Consider the following 20,690-nt stretch of genomic DNA (forward strand, 5'->3'; position numbering starts at 1 on the left):
TGATGCACCTGTAAGCCACCATCCTGCCCCTGCCACGTTCCTACACAGACAGAGCTACAGCATCTTCTGCTACGCCTACCCTGCCAGCCCTCCCAGTCCATGCTCCATGCCTGTTTTGCATCCCCACTTCACACCACAGTCAACATCACTTCTCACTGAAGTCAGGCCACAGCACCAGGAGACAGTAGTGGCCATTGTGCATGCATGTGCACAAGTTTTTCTAAATTTGATAGAGATCTTTGTGTGATAGTTTAGTCCACTTTTAAATGTGTCTCCCTGTCACTCAGTGTCTCCTCTATGTGCTGAGTATCGGTCTATCCAAAGACACAACAAAAATGTCTGTCTGTATATAAGTTTCAACTTAATTGTGCTCCCCAACATATGACAAACTGGGTGATGCTTTGCAAAAATGACTGTAGCTTACTTCTTGAAATGGAATGAGTTACAATAACCACCCACAATAAAGTTGAAGTATTAAGCAGCCGAAAAACCCATAAACAAAACTGAAATCACTGCTAAGCTTCCAGACAGTGTCTTCCATCAGAACTAATAAGACTGACAAAAATAGCACACACACGCATTTCAACATTGTCTCAGCACTGCAACCGTGTAGGGTGAGGGGTCATATTGGGTGGGGTCAGAGAGGAATGTGAAGGGCGAGAGGAAATGGAGGTAGACAACTGCGAAGGAGACACAGTTAAGGAGTGGAGCACTTGTGAGCCTGCTCTAGTATACGTATAGCTTATGCAGGGCTGGTTTAAGGCAGAAGCAATGCAAGTGGTCATTTGGAACATCAATCTGAGAGGGAATTTGTCTACAAGGTCTGTCATAATTAGAAATGAAAACTAGCAAGGGCAAAAATATATAATAATATAAGTAAAATCCATCGATTAAAACTTCCGGGCTGAGAGGCTGTGGTCGATCTGTAAAACAACTACTTCCTGGCGTTTCGTTGCAAACTGCGACCAACATCTTCCGGGGTGAGTCAACGACTGGCTGCCAGGCCGTGAAGATCCCATTTATAAAGACCACATACAAGGCACCACCATACATCACGTGGTGCCAACTGTAAGTCTATCTTTGACTAATGTCATTATTCTCGACTGAAGGTAATCGATTGTCACACCGTCAGTACGAAGTCAGCTGCCATTTCTTGTCTAACTTTAAGCCTTCCTGTTTTCTATTAAAATTTTTGTGGTGTTTCTGAATCTCTATAGCTTCCCTATACATACATGCATAATAATGCAATGTCCTGGCTAGCATGCTCATCTCACTAAATTTTATTTCATGATCACGGTCTTTAAAAAGAGGTTCCACTACAACTGATTTGTCGGTATGTCCAAGTCAACAGTTCCTTTTGCGTTCGGTTAAGCAGGTATTGACACTTCTTTTCATTGTTACAATATAAACCTTCCCACAGCTACACGGAACTTTATACACCCCAGGAGTTGCTAAGAGGTGTTGTGTGTCTTTCACCGATCTTAAACACTCACTCACCTTCTTGGTGGGTCTAAAGATTGTTTCAACTTGAAACGTGGCCAGAACATCCCCAATCTAGTCCATAATATTGTGAATAAATGGAAGAAAAACTTTTCCAGCTGACAGTAGTTGTTGCTTAATGTCATCAGACACTTTTCTTCTGGGATGAAGTGCTTGATATGTCTAGTTGTCAGCATATCCATTTCTCTTAAAAGCCATTCACAAATGATTTAATTCATCTTGCAAATAAACTGGCTCACAGATCTTATTAGCTCTGTCCACCAATGTTTTAATGACACTCTCTTCTGCCTGGGATGACAGTTCAAATCCTTAAGCAGGTAATGGGCAGTGTGTGTATCTTTTCTATACACTTTATGCCCTAGACTCCCATCTGCCAGTTTAATTACTGATACATCCAAAAATTTAGTTGTCCATTGCTCTCTTTATAGAAAAGCTATAAAGATCCAGAAACATCACAAAAATTTTAATAGAAATGAGGAATGTTAAATTTAGACAAGATATGGAGGTCAACTTTGCATCAACGATGTGACAACAGATTACCTTCACTCTAGAATAATGACGTTAGTAAGAGAGAGACTTACTGTTGGCCCCACGTGACATATGGTGGTGGCCCCCTATGCACTCTATATAAAAGGGACCTCCAAGGCCTGGCAGCCAGTCGTTACCTCAACTCAGAAGACGTTGCCTGCAGTAGGCAATGATACGTCAGGAAGAAGTAGTTTTACAGATCGACCACGGTCTCTCAGCCCGGAAGTTTTAGCTAATGATGACACTGGCCGTGAAAGCCTACACCTTATGAAGGGTAAAATTATTCCAAATCAAATAAGATGTTTGTGTGGTAAATACAAACATGTGGTTATGAGCCACGACTGACTTCAATATGAAGTAATTTTCTAGTTTATACAAATTTAACTTTACGATTAAGTGTACATATAACTGGAACAGAATTTCATTCATGGCCTAATAACAAGAAATACAATATTGCTTCAGAATGTTATGTGTCAGGATTTACCGTGTACATGTACCTGTTGAAGCAAGTGCTTCACCTGTCATTCTCATGTTTAGATGCAATACGATATTCATCTCTGCTGTGAATTATGAATTCTTTCCAACAACCCTCGATCATATCTACATCTTGACAAGACCAGTCAGTTTACTGCTCCAGCCTTTCAAATGTATCACTTCACTTCACTCACCCCAGACAGTAAAATACAGAGAACTGTCAGGAGACCTTAGTGGGTAAGGTACAAATCCTGCTTGATTTGAGCTTATAGACAGTGATAGTAAGAGCTTATGTTTCTATATGATATTGATCATCTGCAAATGTTTGATGGTGGAAAACAAAGCTGCATGTGTGGTCCTTGAGAATGTGTTAAGAGATGGTCATGAATGTGACATAACTGAGAAGGAACTAAGCTATGAAGTTTTGATCTTTGTGTCCATTCTTCCTGCTGAAAGTTCTCTACAAAGCTCATTATGTTATATTACAACAAGCAATGACATATTTCCCAATACTTTTATAAGTTTATAAGTACTCCTAACTATATCAGTAGCTAGAGGTGAAATGAGTTCTGAAAAACTCAAGTTGATAAAGACAAAGCTTACATCAACACTTCCTCAAAAACAAGTATGTGGACTGTCAACTTCAACCACTGATATCAAGTTTGGCACTGGATGTTGCTTGCAGTGTACTGTTGACCTAGTTTTTCTTTTTACATGAGAGATGGAAGTTTTTCATTTTATGTTTATACTTCTGAAGATTATCTCTGGCAGTTGAACCTGATTGCAGTCACTGATGTTTTCTTGCAACTGTGACTGAAATGGTGAATTATGACTGGGTATTTCCATAGTACATCCGCCTGTATAGAATGATGAAATAAAACCAGTTGGTATTTTCTGTAGCCCTCACAGGCATCTCAATATGCAAATAACATTTTTTCACCAAAACTGAGGTTTTGCAAAACAAACAGTGTAGCTAACATGAAAATCGCATCATACTTACCTAAAAAAATGCTGTATATTTACATCTCATTTATTAAATTATAGTATCAGAATGTACAAAAGCCTTCCAGGAGTTATGAAATGTGAACTCTGGTTACCTGCTTCTATCTATAACTTTCAAATTAACAGTAGAAAAATTACTACCATAAACTATCACACTTTCACAAGAAATATAAATGTAGGCAAACAAGAAAATTAAGAAAATCAAATTTTTGGTCAAAACTTACACTTGCAGTTTCAGCATCAGCATTACTTTGTTTTTCCCTTAGTTTCTCATATTCTCTCTTATAGTAATCTTTTTCTGTCTGGAGTTGCTCAAGAACACCGTTTTCCATACATTTATCCTGAAAAATGTGTATAAAGAAAATAAATCCACCTGTATACACTAATAAAATACAATACAATACGTATAAATAATAGAATTAACTTACTTCAAGCTGATTCTGTAAATCAGAAAGTTTTTCTTGCAGAGCTTCATTTTTTAGGCAGTATCTGTCTCTTTCAGACTGAAGTTTTTGTATTAACTCCTTTTGGTTTGCAACAGTCTAAAACAAGTTTGAAAGCCAGTGTTAGAAACTAACACATTGAATAAGAAGATATATAGCATTTGCAAGCCCTTTTTATGATATGGAAGGAAAGTGAAAGTAAAATGTGCATAAAATGTATTAAATAACACCAATAAAGAAAATAAAGCTACCTGTATACACTAAAAAATGCAATACTTATGTATCAATAAAAGAATTAACTTACTTCAAGCTGATTCTGTAAATCAGAAAGTTTTTCTTGCAGAGCTTCATTTTTTAGGCAATACCTGTCTCTTTCAGACTGAAGTTTTTGTATTACCTCCGTTTGTTTTGCAACAGTCTAAAACAAGTTCGAAAACCAATATTAGAAACTAATGATGAATGATAAGACATTTAGCATTTGCAAGGTCTTTTTATGATATGGTAAAAAAGTGAAAAAAAACTGTACATTTCAGTTTTTAGCAAGAACACTCCGTTATTAAAATCATGCAGAAACTTGCAATGATTTACAAACAATTTCTGTCAGGTTCTGGACTGAAGGCTTCCTAGTTGAAGAACCCATCATACTGTTCTTATTAGGAGATATTATTAGGTACTAAAGCAGCATCTGTCAAATTTGATTCAAGCGCACACAATTGCCTACGTTTCAGAGGTGGAAATGGGGACCTAAACCTAAACAATGCAGACCAGATGTTCCATTTGGGCTTGATATTTGTACAAAATAATTCTCTCTCTCTCTCTCTCTCTCTCTCTCTCTCTCTCTCTCTCCCCACTTCCCCCCCCCCCTTGTTCTATCTCAATCATATCAATCATATATCCCTTTTTTCTCTCCTCCTCCCTCTTTGTATTGTGTCTTCCTCTTATTATTTTCTGCGTTTATCTCCTCTTCTGTATTCCTTTCCTGCAGTGAACAGTGACTTCCTCTCATGCATATTACAATTTGTCTTGTTAAAAGATTTTTACATTGCACATGTGTTCCTTAATGCATTGTGGATTTCAAATTCCACTAAGAATTATTACATTGTCAGGTTATATTCCCAGAATATTATGCCAATTATGGAGAAACCCGACAAATTGCTATTATCCCAGGTACTAATACTGTTTGGCAATTTTTATTACCGAACCTATAACATGTGGCTGTATAACTATCATAAAACCACCATGTAATCAACTATTTCATCTTTCAATGATGTCAAATGAAAATAGTGTGTTACATTAAACACAAAGTAAATGTAATGACTACATACTGAGAATGAGTGCGTACAGAAGAGTACACACTGTCTGCTTGCAAAGTATAATTTCTAATATATAGGCGATATCGTGTTTTCTGTGCCATGTGCATATCCTTTCTTAACAAAAGTAGTCAATACTGTTTAGCTCCCAGTCACAGAATTCACATTTCCTTTATTGCCTTACCTGTGGTTGCTTTGTAGTTTTTGTTGTCTTCAGTCTAACAGCAGGTTTGATGCAACTATCCATGTTAGTCCAAACTGTAAAAGTCTCTTTATCATTGCATAAATACTTCTTCCAACATTCATTTGAAGCAGCTTACTGAATTCAAGCTTTGGTTTTCTTCTATACTTTTTATCTTTCAAAGATTCCTCGATTACCAAATTAACTGTTCCTTGATGCCATGGTAAGTGTCTTAATAGCTCATCCCTTATTTTCATGTAGCTGATTCATAAAGTTCGTTTCTCCACAGTTCAATGCAGCATCTCTGCTTTAGTTATCCAATACATGCATCTAATATTCAGCACTCTACTGTAACATAAACCTAGAAAAGCTCTATTACCTTCTTTGCAGTACTGTGTGTTGTCCACAGTTCTCTTCCACAGAATGCTGCATTACAGACAGTCTTCCAAAGATGACTCCCTCAAAATTAAATTTATATTTGATGTTACAATTTTTTTTCTTTTTCAACAGAACTTTTCCTGCTATTCCCAGTCTGTGTTTTATATCTTCTCTCCTTTAAGTCATTACCATATATCTAAAAACAAAGATGATGTGACTTACCAAACGAAAGTGCTGGCAGGTCGATAGACACACAAACAAAACAAACAAACACAAACACACACACAAAATTCAAGCTTCCGCTACCAACGGTTGCTTCATCAGGAAAGAGGGAAGGAGAGGGAAAGAGGGAAAGGCGATAGGATGTGGGTTTTAAGGGAGAGGGTAAGGAGTCATTCCAATCCCGGGAGCGGATATCTGATTTACAGAATCAGCTTGAAGTAAGTTAATTCTTTTATTGATACGCAAGTATTGCATTTTATTAGTGTATACAGGTGGCTTTATTTTCTTTATTGGTGTTATTTAATACATTCCGCTCCTGTGATTGGAATGACTCCTTACCCTCTCCCTTAAAACCCACATCCTTTCGTCTTTCCCTCTCCGTCCCTCTTTCCTGATGAAGCAACCGTTGGTTGCGAAAGCTTGAATTTTGTGTGTATGTTTGTGTTTGTTTGTGTGTCTATCGACCTGCCAGCACTTTCATTTGGTAAGTCACATCATCTTTGTTTTTAGATATATTTTCCCACGTGGAATGTTTCCCTCTATTATATTTAAGTCATTATCAATTATATTGCAGTTCAAACAGCAAACCTATGTATTATTTTTAGAAGCATTCCCCACACATCGCCAGAATTAATTCAACTACATTCTGTTCCCCTTCTTTTGCTTTCGTTGATGTCATCTTATAACTTATTTGCAAGACATTAACATGCTGTTCAACTGATCTCTTAAGTCCCTCGGTGTAAGAATTTCTATGCCATCAGAACACCACAGAATTTTTTCTTCTCTGAAAACTTCAATTCCTTTCAGTAGCTTACCCTTGGTTTCCTTCACTATTTGCTCCACGTACAGGTAAAATAACATTGAGGATAGGCTCAATTATAAAGTCCTTTTCATGTCCTATGACTCTTAAAAACTGCAGTTTGTTTTCTGTACAAGTTGAAGTCAATTAATCTTTCACTTCCCATATTTTTTCCCTAATAAATTTAGAATTTCAAATAATGCATTCAAGTCAACTGTAATAAACTTTCTAAAGCTATTAATACAAGAAATGTGGGATTACATTTTCTCATTCTACCTTCTCACTCATGGTGAGGCTGACCTGTTAAAATTCCTGGAATCTCTGAATCATCATCATCAGTTATCTGCTATATTAGCAGGTCATTTGCCTCTCCATTTTCTGTGATCCATTGCTTCCTTCTTAAGGCTGCTGTATGTTGTACCGTCCATCATGTCATCCAGTATCTGGAATCTCTTCCTTCCTCGCTTCCTTTTCCCTTCTACATAACCTTCTAAAACTGTTTTTATCAGTCCGTCATTCTTTCTTAATATATGCCCAATCCTTTTTCTTTTTCTTCTCTTTATTACATCTAGTAACTGTCTTTTCTCTCTCACTCTTCTCAGTACCTCTTCATTTTTTACTCTGTCCATCCAACTTATTCTTTCCATCTTCCGCCATGTCCAGATCTCAAAAGCCTCCAGCCTTTCTCTGTCTTTTTTCCTCATAGTCCATGTTTCAGCGCCATATAGAAGAACACTCCATACAAGACATTTTACGAGTCTCTTTCTGAGTTCTCTGTCCAGACCACTGCAGAAGATTCTCCTTTTCTTATAAAATGCCTCTTTTGCCATTGCTATCCTTGTTTTAATTTCTGTGGTGCACTTCCAGTCAGTGTCTATCCTGCTTCCAAGATACTTAAAATTTTGCACCTGTTCTAGTGTTTCTCCATTCAGCACAATTTTTATTTCCTTATTTCCTCCTATTGCCAATACTTTTGTTTTATTTGTGTTAATTTTCATTCCATATTTTTTTTCCGTTAGTTGCAATGGTGTCCACCAAATCCTGTAATTCTTTTTCCCCTGTGGCTAGAAGGACCATGTCATCAGCAAATCTCAAGCATCGTACTCTTCTTCCTCCAATTTCTACTCCTTTGTCATCTAATGAGCATTGGTCAATCATATTTTCCAAGTACAGGTTGAAAAGAGTAGGTGATAAACAGCATCCTTGTCTTACTCCTTTCCCTAGTCTGATCCAGTTTGTACTTTCTCCTTTCACTTTAACTGAAACTTTTTGATTAAGGTATAATGACTTTATAAGTCTTCTGGTTTTCCAGTCCACTCTCTTTTCCCTCATAACAGTCGCCAGCTTGTCCCAAACCACATTGTCAAATGCCTTTTCTAAATCAATGAAGCACATCTTCCTTTTTCAATAAACCTTTCTCCCAAGATTCGTAGGAGCCCTATTGCATCTCTGGTGCCCGTATTCCGTCTAAAGCCAAACTGCTCCTTGCCGAGACTCTCCTCTATTACTTTTTCAAGTCTTTTATTAATTATTCTTAACATCACTTTGGCTGCATGTGAAATGAGGCTGATTGTCCTGTGCTCGCTGCATTTCTTGGTTCCTTGTTTTTTCGGTAATACCTTCTCACAATTAAATTTCACATGGTCCTATTCCGAATCCCATGCCACTTTCCCTTGTCCTCACTGAACACCAGCTACACACTTCCATCCACATTAAACCTACCAACAAATAGCAGTACACATTTTGACAGTTGCCATCCTTCCCATGTTGAACATTCCCTCCCATACAGCCATGGCATCTGAGGCAAACATATTTGTTTGGATGCAGACTCTTTACAGCAATATACCACCATTCTCACCTCAGCCTTCACTGCACATAATTACCCCACCAGCCTAGTTCAAAAGCAGGTTTCATGGGCCACCTGGTCTGAAATGTATTAATCAGCTACTTCGACAGGGCCATGACTTCCTAAAATCATGCCCTGAAATGAGATCCATTCTGTCTGAAAGTTTGCCCATCACACCTGGAATAGCTTTTTGTCACCCTTCCATCTCCAAAATATTCTTGTCAGGCTCTATGCTCCTTCTGAACCTGTCTCCCTACCCTATGGCTCCTAGCCCTGTGACCATCCCCATTGCAAGACTTGCCCTATGCAACCTCCTACCATCACTTATAGCAGCCCTGTAACTGGTAAAACATATACTATCAAAGGGATATCCACCTGTGAAATGACATGTTGTATACCAGCTGTTATGTAAACACTGTTCAGTCTTTTACACCAGCATGACTACCATCAAATTATCAGTTATGATGAATGAGCATAGACAGAGGGTGGATACTGGCAACATGCAATATCCTGTTGCACAGCATGCTCTCCAACATGGCATTCGTGACCTCAGCACCTGTTTCACCATGTGCACCATCTGGATTCTTCCCCCAAGACACCAGTTTCTCAGGAATCCGCAGGTGGGAACTAGCGTTACATCATGTCCTTGGTTCTTGCCACCCACCCATTTACATTAATTTCTTCTGCCCCAACATTTCTTCACAGTAACTACTCTTTTCTACACTCTGTTTTAGTTTTCTGCACTTTTCATTGTCTTACCTGCCTATTATCCACTGCCCCTCTCCCACCTCTGTTACATACAATGATGCTCTTAGCTTTTCATTCTTATTAACTCATGTGTGATGATTAAGCAGTAATCTCTGTCTTGCATATTACCCTGTCTTCCACCTTTAAGTTCTCATGTTTTCAAATCTTGTCTGATGCAGTCCCCAACAATCAGTCTTTCCTTCTCATCCCACATGTTAAGTCTCCCCCACCCTGTGGTTCTAGGTGACTTTCCCGAAATCTACCCCTTTTCCTAGACCTCTCCAGTCCTTTCCCTTCAGCCCTCTTCCTTCTCCTTTAATCCTTCTGCCTTAAGAAGGAGCCACTGGCTCCAAAAGCTAGCCCAATTACAACCTCATTTTATGTGTGTGTGTGTTCCGCCACCACTTTGTGAGTAGATTTTTTATCTATTCAATTAAATTATTTTGTGAAAAATTGATAGTTTTCATTGTCATATTCTAATATCGTTTGTATAGTTGGTATTGTCTCTGGTGTTCCTACATTCCTCCACAGCCCAACCTCATCTCCCCCATCCTCCTCTCTCTATGTAAACTTCTACGATTCATTGTATTCTTCTGTAGATTATTTTGATAGTATTTTGCAATTACTCCTTATTCAACTGACAATTTGGAAACACACCTGTCTGTTCCTGGGTTTTTTGTATTCGGATTCTCACTTTGTTCTTGATGTTTGAGGTTTCATCTGTCTCTCATATCCTGAATATCAGGTGAAACAGTTTTGTAATGTTGGTTCTCCTAAGGACCTCAATAACCCTGAAGAAATTACATCTATTCCACAAGCCTTTACACATCTTTCAGCATTTCACCAAATTCATTCCACAATAATGTATCACACAGTGCATCTTCATCTGCTTCCTCTTTTCTTCCCATAATGTTGTTATCAAGTTTATTTTCTTTATACATTGCTTCCATCTTTTGGCCTTCCCTTCTTTGCTTAGTAATAGCTTGCCATCCAAAATTTTCTCTCCTTTAAAAGTTTCTTTAATTTTTCCTATACCAAGCTCCCTACAGACCCATAGTTTTGTATTTCTCTTCTGGTCATCCCTGCTTTGCCATTCTTTTCAGTTCAGTTTATTCTTTTAGGGGGGCTTATTTTTCTTTTATATTTGCTCGCTTCAGTTGCTGTGTCTTTATACTTTCTCCTTTCATCAATTAATTTAATATCACCCAAGGATTTCTGCTTGTCTTTTTGCTTAGTTATTCCTCTGTTGTCTTCAATGTTTCATCACCCAAAGCTATTCATTCTTCTTTGAATGTTTTCAATTCGTATATCAGTAGATCACTGCCTAATGCTCCCTTTGAAACTCTCAATAGTCTCTGGTTCTTTCAACTTGTCCAAATCTTTTTCATTTAGCTCCTTTTTGCAAATTTCTTCAACTTCACTCTGTATTTCAGAACTAACAAAGTATGGTCAATATCCACATCTCCTCCTAGAAATGTCTTGCAGTTTTAAAATCTCTGTCTTGCAATTATGTAATCTATCTGAAACATTGTGATCTCTCCAGGTTTCTTCCGTGTATACATTCTTCCTTCAAAATTCTGAAACCAAATGTTTGCAATGATTAAACTGTGCTCCAGATAAGTTTCTATCAGTTACCTTCCCTTTCATTAGTTCTACTTTTTCTTCTTTCTTTTCCCACTACCAAATTCCAGTAACACATCCAAATTAAGTTTTTGTCAATCTTAACATACCAAACATTCTTTTCAACCTCTCTGTTATCAAGAGAACTAGTAGACACTTATACCTTTACTGCTGTGGTGCTAAGGCTTTGGGCTTATCTTAGCTGTTATCTCTTCATTATGCTCTTCATAGTAGTTCATAAGAATTTATATTTTCTTGTTCATTGGTAAATTTATTCCTACATTATCCCTATTTGATTTTATATTTATATATGTTGTACTCATCTGAACAGACATCCTGTTCTTTCTGCAGCTGCACTTCACTAAAGGCAGGTTACACCAGACCAAACACAAGTGAATCATCATCAGAAAAAGAATTCTCTCTGTTATAAATGGTAGGCAAGTGTGAGCATTTCCTGGTGCTCACTCATGTTCTGTTGGTTGCCAGTATTTTACTGGGGCATCAAAGGAAGTTTGTGTTCTCTCCACTTTGGTGCCGGTAATACAGAAAGCAATGATCTGCTGTCCTATCTCTGTTTCTCTTATTGAAATGAGCAACATGAGTGATGGAGCCATGTGAAGAGGACATAATGTCACTAACAGAAAACTACAGATAATATAGGTGCTTCTGTGAAATTCTGAAGGAAAGGAAATATGACTGGAAGAAAATTGCCAAAGCTCAAAGGTCCATCTGGGAATGCGAGAAAGGTGATAAAATTCATTACATGCTTGCACCAGACATAAGCAGAGTGAATAAGTACACACCTTGTATTTTAATTTTATTAAAAAGGAGAGAGCATAAAAAAAGTTGTGCGAATACGTGTATTATGCTGATTAAAACTAAAAATATTTGTGGTAGCTGTAATTATATGGTCGGCGTATCACTTATGTTAGCAATTTTTTATGATAAAGATAAATGATTTTCCTGAAATCACAGTATCTGCTCTTTAACAAACTACACAGCAGATTTTATCACGTAGCCTATGCGACAGTTTGTATGCATATTTCAGATTTCATTAATCATATTTTATCAATATTATCTTCCCTATACAAACTTCAATAAAACCCTCAATATGGTTTTCATATATCACTGCACACATCAGAAACTATCTGAAATACAGTAGCTTATCGAAATGTGAAACAGGCACTACTGTAAGTGTCTCCAGTTGCCAACCAAAGAGAAAGTGCTAGCTTTTCTTCAGGTGATGTTTACCATCAGTAACTGGGGTTCTGCTATTAAATTTGCTCCTCAATGGTAATGAGAAGCCACCAAAAAGTGTCAACTGTTGTATAGGGACTGAACAAAAAACACTGAACTATGATGTGAAATGCATACCTGAACATAAAAGGAGATACCGGCCAAGCTTGAAAGCTGCGCTGCTGTATACGACTACAATCGGCACCTGTAAATGTCTTCAACACATTGCAAATCTCAGTTGTGTTCAGAACACTGTTTTTTGTAGATGTGAGTACATTTGGTTCAAGCTAAGTGAATTCAAATGTGGGAAAATTGTTGGTGCTCATACAGTGGCTGCTTTTATGACCAAGGGAGCCAAAGTTTTTGGTGCTTCAAGAGCCACAATACCAAAGATTTATACCACATACAGGGAAAGCGGCAAAACATCAACCGCTAAGTCACACCATATATGAAAGTGTGTGCTGAGTGATAGTGATGCACAGCCTTCAAGAGGGTTGCAGAGAAAAGGAAGAGGACAAAGCTGCAGAAGTCACTGCAGAACTGCATATTGCACTCACGAACTCTGTCTGCACCAAAACAACATGAAGGAAACTTCCTAAGCAGGGAACTGCAGGGTGAGCTGGAATTCCAGAACCCTTCAGCAGTGATGCAAATGCCCATAACAGGGAAACATGGTTTCGAAGCCACAAAATCTGGGTTATGCAGCAATGGAAGGAAGTCATTTGGTTGGAAGAGTCTTGTTCCACACTGTTTCCAACTTCTGGTCAACAGTGTGTCACAAAAGTGAAACATGGTGGGAGTTCAGTGATGATTTGGACAGCCATATTGTGGTATTCCACGAGTCCAACAGTTACTCTGCAAGGTCGCGTTACTGCCAAGCATTATGTGATCATTTTGGCTGACCAGGTCCATCCCATTTTACAACACTTGTTCTCCAATGGTGGTACTGTGTCACAAGGTGACAGGTGGCCTGTTCACAAAGCTTGCATCATCCAGGACTGGCTTTGTGTGCAGGAGGATAAATTGTCACATCTCCCTTGGGCACCACTCACCGGACAAACTATTTAGCCTTTGCGGTCAACTTTGGAGAGCAGGGTGTACAATCGCTATCCACATCCATAATTGTTACCTGGACTTGCCACTATTTTTCAGGAAGAATGACATAAGATTCCCTTGAAAACCATGCAGAACTTACAGTTATCCATTCTGAAACAACTGCAAACTGTTTAGAATGCCAATAGTTTTCCTGCACCATATTAGGCATGGTAATGTACTGCATTTTTGGCATTCCTTTGTTTTTGTCCACTCCCTCCATGTGCAAAGTTTGACAATAAAGCTAAAGGAAAGCTGGAGTTGCAATTCAGTACTGACTGTGCTACAACAACTTGTTTCCCACTTACAAACAAATCCAGACACCGAATTAGTCTTTTCCTGTACCAGTTTGTATATTTCATCAAAAACAGTGCGCTCACCATGCAAAATAATCCCCTCTGAATGTATTAAAGTTTTGCATTGTGGTTCTAACTATGTAGTGTTTCATTCTGTGTGCTGATTATTCTTTTCTGTTCCCTCCCAAATAAATGCTTGTTCAAAGATACAAGCCAACAGTAGTGAACATTGGCGAACTGTCTGCGAATACTCATTCACTTTCGTTAACTTCCATTTGCTCCAGTGTAAATGAGACTTAATCCCCACTATACCTCACACTTTGGTTCACATAATTCTCTTTTCAGTTACTCTACTCTACCTATCTGATTAAGTTATCCACATTCTGAACTTCAGAATGACAGAATTTTATTGAATATAATGGCTGTTATTTCTCCTTGCTCTCAGCTATATTACTGTACTAACATAGCAAGGCCATGTTGGCTAATGTTAGAGGGCCACATTAGTTAACCATGCGGCGAACTGTGTCTGGACCTTCTGAAAAGGCTGCTGCCCATCTTCAGAAAGCATGTATTAGTCTGGACTCTCCACAGATAACCCACTGACACTACTCCACTTAAGGTTTAGCTGCATGCAAGTCTCCTCACCATGGCATTGTTCATGGTTAAAGGGAGGGTTCCCTATCTAAGGTCTTCAAATTCAGTAGTCTAAACAGAATATTCTACAGTATTTCACTAGTTGAAATATGAACAATTTGCATCTGTAATTTCCTGAACTGTAAAAATAGACAGACTGCTGACAACCTACAGGCACAATTATTATTATAAAAATACAAATGTCCTCGGTCTGGAAGGGAACACTATTATCTTCACCAGCCATCTCCTAGATTCACCAGTCATCTTACGTTTCCTGGTACATAAAAATTTATGTTACAATCTGGCATAACTGATATCCATAGCTGGATTCCGATAGTATAAGAACTTGGTAGAGTGTGGGCCATATGCAAATACCATACTAGTGTGATAAATGCTTACATTAGACTAAAAGCAGTGCAAATATTACCTACTTAAGGGGTAAACAATTTTTTATGTTAGTAAATTTTTAATAAGAACAGTCACAATCAGGAAGGCTAAATGTAAACCACTTCGAAGTGTATTTTTTAACCTTTATGAACAATACTCCCTTTTGGCATCACGGTGGTGGCATGCACATCACAAGATACATCCTGATCGATGACCATTCAACCAATGCCAACAATTCACAGAGACTGGTCACATCTGAATGCAATATACGAAAATTACTCCTGATGGTGTCTCCAGTATGCTCAATAGCAGCTCCACCCAACACCCCATCCAAACATTGTTCGCCAAACTACGAGGTGTGGCTAGAAAAAAACCGGACTAGTACTGGTGAAACAATAAAACGAATGCAATAAGGTTGAAAGTCGCGTGGCCTGTCACGTGACTCTCGCTCCGCCTACTGCTCGAGTTTCATCTGCCTCCTGCACTCAGTCTGCCCGTGGTGTCTGTTTTAAGTAGTTCACGTTTTGTCTGTGCGTCGGAAAATGTTGATTGTACAGAAAGAACAGCGTGTTAACATCAAATTTTGTTTCAAACTAGGAAAATCTGCAAGTGAAACGTTTGTAATGTTACAACAAGTGTACGGCGATGATTGTTTATCGCGAACACAAGTGTTTGAGTGGTTTAAACGATTTAAAGATGGCCGCGAAGACACCAGTGATGACACTCGCACTGGCAGACCATTGTCAGCAAAAACTGATGCAAACATTGAAAAAATCGGTAAATCGGTAATCCTTGTCAACTCCTGTTAACTCAGACACTGCTCTGATTGTTAAACGGCGATCTTGTTGAACAAGTTTACCGATTTTTTCAATGTTTGCATCAGTTTTTGCTGACAATGGTCTGCCAGTGCGAGTGTCATCACTGGTGTCTTCGCGGCCATCTTTAAATCGTTTAAACCACTCAAACACTTGTGTTCGCGATAAACAATCATCGCCGTATACTTGTTGTAACATTACAAACGTTTCACTTGCAGATTTTCTTAGTTTGAAACAAAATTTGATGTTACCACGCTGTTCTTTCTGTACACTCAACATTTTCCGACGCACAGACAAAACGTCAACTACTTAAAACAGACGCCACGGGCAGACTGAGTGCAGGAGGCAGATGAAACTCGAGCAGTAGGCGGAGCGAGAGTCACGTGACAGGCCACGCGACTTTCAGCCTTATTGCATTCGTTTTATTGTTTCACCAGTACTAGTCCGGTTTTTTTCTAGCCACACCTCGTATTCTTACACAATTCAAGAATGGTGTGTGGTGCATCGTCTTGCTAAATGTACAGGCTACCTGCTGGATCCTGTTATGATACAAATGGATGCACAGGATCAGACAGCTGGTTTTGGTATTGTTCACTCATGTGTGTGTGTGTGTGTGTGTGTGTGTGTGTCTATATATATATATATATATATATATATATATATATATATATATATATATATATATATAAACAAAGATGATGTGACTTACCAAATGAAAGTGCTGGCAGGTTGACAGACACACAAACATACACACAAAATTCAAGCTTTCGCAACAAACAGTTGCTTCGTCAGGAAAGAGGGAAGGAGAAGGAAAGATGATAGGATGTGCGTTTTAAGGGAGAGGGTAAGGAGTCATTCCAATCCCGGGAGTGGAAAGACTTACCTTAGGGGAAAAAAGGACAGGTATACACTCGGACACACACACATATCCATCCGCACACACACAGACACAAGCAGACATTTGTGAAGGCAAAGAGTTCGGGCAGAGATGTCAGTCGAGGTTGAAGTACAGAGGCAAAGATGTTGAAAGACAGGTAATCATTCACCTGCACATCAACTCAGCCAACGAACACACCCGTCAACTACTATCCTTAATAAAAGTCCTCAATCTTTCCTCTCCCACATCCACACCGGCTGTTCAGAGCATCCTCCTACAGGCCAACCGCAAATTAGAACAGCATGCCACCCTCCACCTCAAAAAACTATCCAATCTCCTGGTTTCCCACCTCCGGAAAGGCAACTCACTCACCCTTCACAACCTTTCCAGCAAACCTCAACCTCCTCTCATTGCACACAAACCCAGTCTCTCCCATCTACTCAATCTCCCACTTCCAGCTCCACTCCCTCCAAAACCTCAAAATTCCAATCAACACAATCTGGAATCACAACACCCTAATTCAGTAGTTAACCTTTCCTCCAAACCTCTCTCCCAAACCGAACCCTCTGTCCTATCCAAAGGCCTCACCTTCAGCCCCACTCCCAGATTCAACCAAACAGCCCTTGTCAAAGATTTACTGTCCTACACTCGTACTCTCTGCTGGAAGTATCACTTTGCCACGAAGAAAAATGATCCTAATCCTACTCCTAATGATCCAACTCCCCACGACACTATCCAAACTGAACCCTGCCTGGAACAGTTCTGTTCTCCGTCGCAGCGGGACCCACCTCCTCTTCCTCAAAATCACCCTCTCCAAACATTCCAGGAATTTCTCACTTCCAGCCTTGCCTCTCAATCCTTCTTAAAAAACCTTAATCCTACTCCCAACATTACCACAGCTGAAGCCCAAGCTATCCGTGATCTGAAGGCTGACCGATCCATCGTCATTCTTCCGGCGGACAAAGGTTCCACGACCGTGGTACTTGATCGTCGGGAGTATGTGGCTGAGGGACTGCGTCAGCTTTCAGACAACACCACATACAAAGTTTACCAAGGTAATCCCATTCCTGATGTCCAGGCGGAGCTTCAAGGAATCCTCAGAACCTTAGGCCCCCTACAAAACCTTTCACCTGACTCCATCAACCTCCTGACCCCACCGTCACCCCACACCCCTACCTTCTACCTTCTTTCCAAAATACATAAACCCAATCATCCCGGCCACCCCATTGTAGCTGGTTACCAAGCCCCCACAGAGCGTATCTCTGCCTACGTAGATCAACACCTTCAACCCATTACATGCAGTCTCCCATCCTTCATCAAAGACACCAACCACTTTCTCAAACGCCTGGAATCCTTACCCAATCTGTTACCCCCGGAAACCATCCTTGTAACCATTGATGCCACTTCCTTATACACAAATATTCCGCACGTCCAGGGCCTCGCTGCAATGGAGTACTTCCTTTCACGCCGATCACCTGCCACCCTACCTAAAACCTCTTTCCTCATTACCTTAGCCAGCTTCATCCTGACCCACAACTTCTTCACTTTTGAAGGCCAGACATACCAACAATTAAAGGGAACAGCCATGGGTACCAGGATGGCCCCTTCATACGCCAACCTATTCATGGGTCGCTTAGAGGAAGCCTTCTTGGTTACCCAGGCCTGCAAACCCAAAGTTTGGTACAGATTTATTGATGACATCTTCATGATCTGGACTCACAGTGAAGAAGAACTCCAGAATTTCCTCTCCAACCTCAACTCCTTTGGTTCCATCAGATTCACTTGGTCCTACTCCAAATCCCATGCCACTTTCCTTGACGTTGACCTCCATCTGGCCAATGGCCAGCTTCACACGTCCGTCCACATGAAACCCACCAACAAGCAACAGTACCCCCATTATGACAGCTGCCACCCATTCCACATCAAACGGTCCCTTCCCTACAGCCTAGGTCTTCGTGGCAAACGAATCTGCTCCAGTCCTGAATCCCTGAACCATTACACCAACAACCTGAAAACAGCTTTCGCATCCCGCAACTACCCTCCCGACCTGGTACAGAAGCAAATAACCAGAGCCACTTCCTCATCCCCTCAAACCCAGAACCTCCCACAGAAGAACCACAAAAGTGCCCCACTTGTGACAGGATACTTTCCGGAACTGGATCAGACTCTGAATGTGGCTCTCCAGCAGGGATACGACTTCCTCAAATCCTGCCCTGAAATGAGATCCATCCTTCATGAAATCCTCCCCACTCCACCAAGAGTGTCTTTCCGCCGTCCACCTAACCTTCGTAACCTCTTAGTTCATCCCTATGAAGTCCCCAAACCACCTTCCCTACCCTCTGGCTCCTACCCTTGTAACCGCCCCCGCTGTAAAACCTGTCCCATGCACCCCCCCACCACCTACTCCAGTCCTGTAACCCGGAAGGTGTACACGATCAAAGGCAGAGCCACGTGTGAAAGCACCCACGTGATTTACCAACTGACCTGCCTACACTGTGAAGCTTTCTATGTGGGAATGACCAGCAACAAACTGTCCATTCGCATGAATGGACACAGGCAGACAGTGTTTGTTGGTAATGAGGATCACCCTGTGGCTAAACATGCCTTGGTGCACGGCCAGCACATCTTGGCACAGTGTTACACCGTCCGGGTTATCTGGATACTTCCCACTAACACCATCCTGTCAGAACTCCGGAGATGGGAACTTGCCCTTCAGCATATCCTCTCTTCCCGTTATCCACCAGGCCTCAATCGCCGCTAATTTCAAGTTGCCGCCACTCACACCTCACCTGTCATTCAACAACATCTTTGCCTCTGCACTTCTGCCTCGACTGACATCTCTGCCCAAACTCTTTGTTTTTAAAGATGTCTGCTTGTGTCTGTATATGTGTGGATGGATATGAGTGTGTGTGCGAGTGTATACCCGACCTTTTTTCCCCCTAAGGTAAGTCTTTCCGCTCCCGGGATTGGAATGACTCCTTATCCTCTCCCTTAAAACCCACATCCTTTCGTCTTTCCCTCTCCTTCCCCTCTTTCCTGATGAGGCAACAGTTTGTTGCGAAAGCTTGAATTTTGTGTGTATATTTGTGTTTGTTTGTGTGTCTATCGACCTGCCAGCGCTTTTGTTTGGTAAGTCTCATCATCTTTCTTTATATATATATATATATATATATATATATATATATATATATATATATATATATATATATATATAACAAAGATGATGTGACTTACCGAACGAAAGTGCTGGCAGGTCGATAGACACACAAACAAACAACAAACAAACACAAACACACACACAAAATTCAAGCTTTCGCAACAAACTGTTGCCTCATCAGGAAAGAGGGAAGGAGAGGGAAAGACGAAAGGATGTGGGTTTTAAGGGAGAGTGTAAGGAGTCATTCCAATCCCGGGAGCGGAAAGACTTACCTTAGGGGGAAAAGAGGACGGGTATACACTCGCGCGCACACACACACACACATATCCATCCGCACATACACAGACACAAGCAGACATATTTAAAGACCAGGGAATGTAAATAAAACTTAATGGGGTCGTTGTGGGGGTGCTGTGAGGGTGACATGGTATTAGAAGGTGGAAAGTGTAACATCAGGTGAAATGAAAATGAAAATAAAAATATATGGGGAGAGATAAAGGTGGACTGGAAAGTAACTGGAGATCTGGTGTGAAAAAAGGTGAGAAGGTGTTGGTTACAGCTGGGCTATGTTGGACTTGGGTTGGTAGATAACGATGTGCACATAGGTTAGGTGGTTGTGTTGCCGCCAAAACACGTTAAAGAACGGAGAAATTCGGGAAAATTTCGAAAAAACTGCGTGTAATATATTAAAAGGAGTGGTTTTGTGGTTGCAGATTATGAAAATGAGGCTAACAATTGTCTGACGAAGAAATAATGATGTTAAAACCTGTGGGAAGCGGATAAAAATTATCAGTGATATGGGGAAAACGGAAATGGAAATAAAGCAAAAGTTATTAGAACTACCCGAAATAGTTGTTTAAAAGGTGAAAGGAACTGTTTGTGAACTAGAAATGGTGGATTTTATAGCAGCGGTAGTGTTGAAAGCGGTAAAAAATTTTTTTTGGTTATGGTTTGGAAGTGGGTTACGTATTATTAAGTATAAATAGGCGGGATAAAATTGTATAGCAGATTACGGTAGAAAGGAGAAGGTGAATACAAAGTGAAACTACTGGCAAAAACAGAAAGAGAAAATAAGACGACTGAAAAGATTTCGAAATGCAACAGTGACAATAACGAACGTAATTGTTGGGTTCAAATTACTGATATC

The 20,690-nt window shown here is 40.0% G+C and overlaps 1 protein-coding gene across 1 annotated transcript in view; it reads right to left on the reverse strand.

Moving 5' to 3' along the window:
• The window catches only part of LOC126198691 (centrosomal protein of 135 kDa), a 407,813-nt gene that overhangs the window by 265,273 nt on the left and 121,850 nt on the right, over positions 1-20,690 (reverse strand). Inside the window, exons 9-11 of the mRNA XM_049935187.1 lie at positions 4,252-4,365; positions 3,933-4,046; positions 3,729-3,845 (exon numbers count right to left, since the gene is read on the reverse strand). Of these exons, the coding sequence (XP_049791144.1) occupies positions 3,729-3,845; positions 3,933-4,046; positions 4,252-4,365 (345 nt within the window). The remainder of the gene's footprint in view (positions 1-3,728; positions 3,846-3,932; positions 4,047-4,251; positions 4,366-20,690) is intronic.

The sequence above is a fragment of the Schistocerca nitens genome, chromosome 8, assembly GCF_023898315.1.
Source record: "Schistocerca nitens isolate TAMUIC-IGC-003100 chromosome 8, iqSchNite1.1, whole genome shotgun sequence".
NCBI lineage: Eukaryota > Metazoa > Arthropoda > Insecta > Orthoptera > Acrididae > Schistocerca > Schistocerca nitens.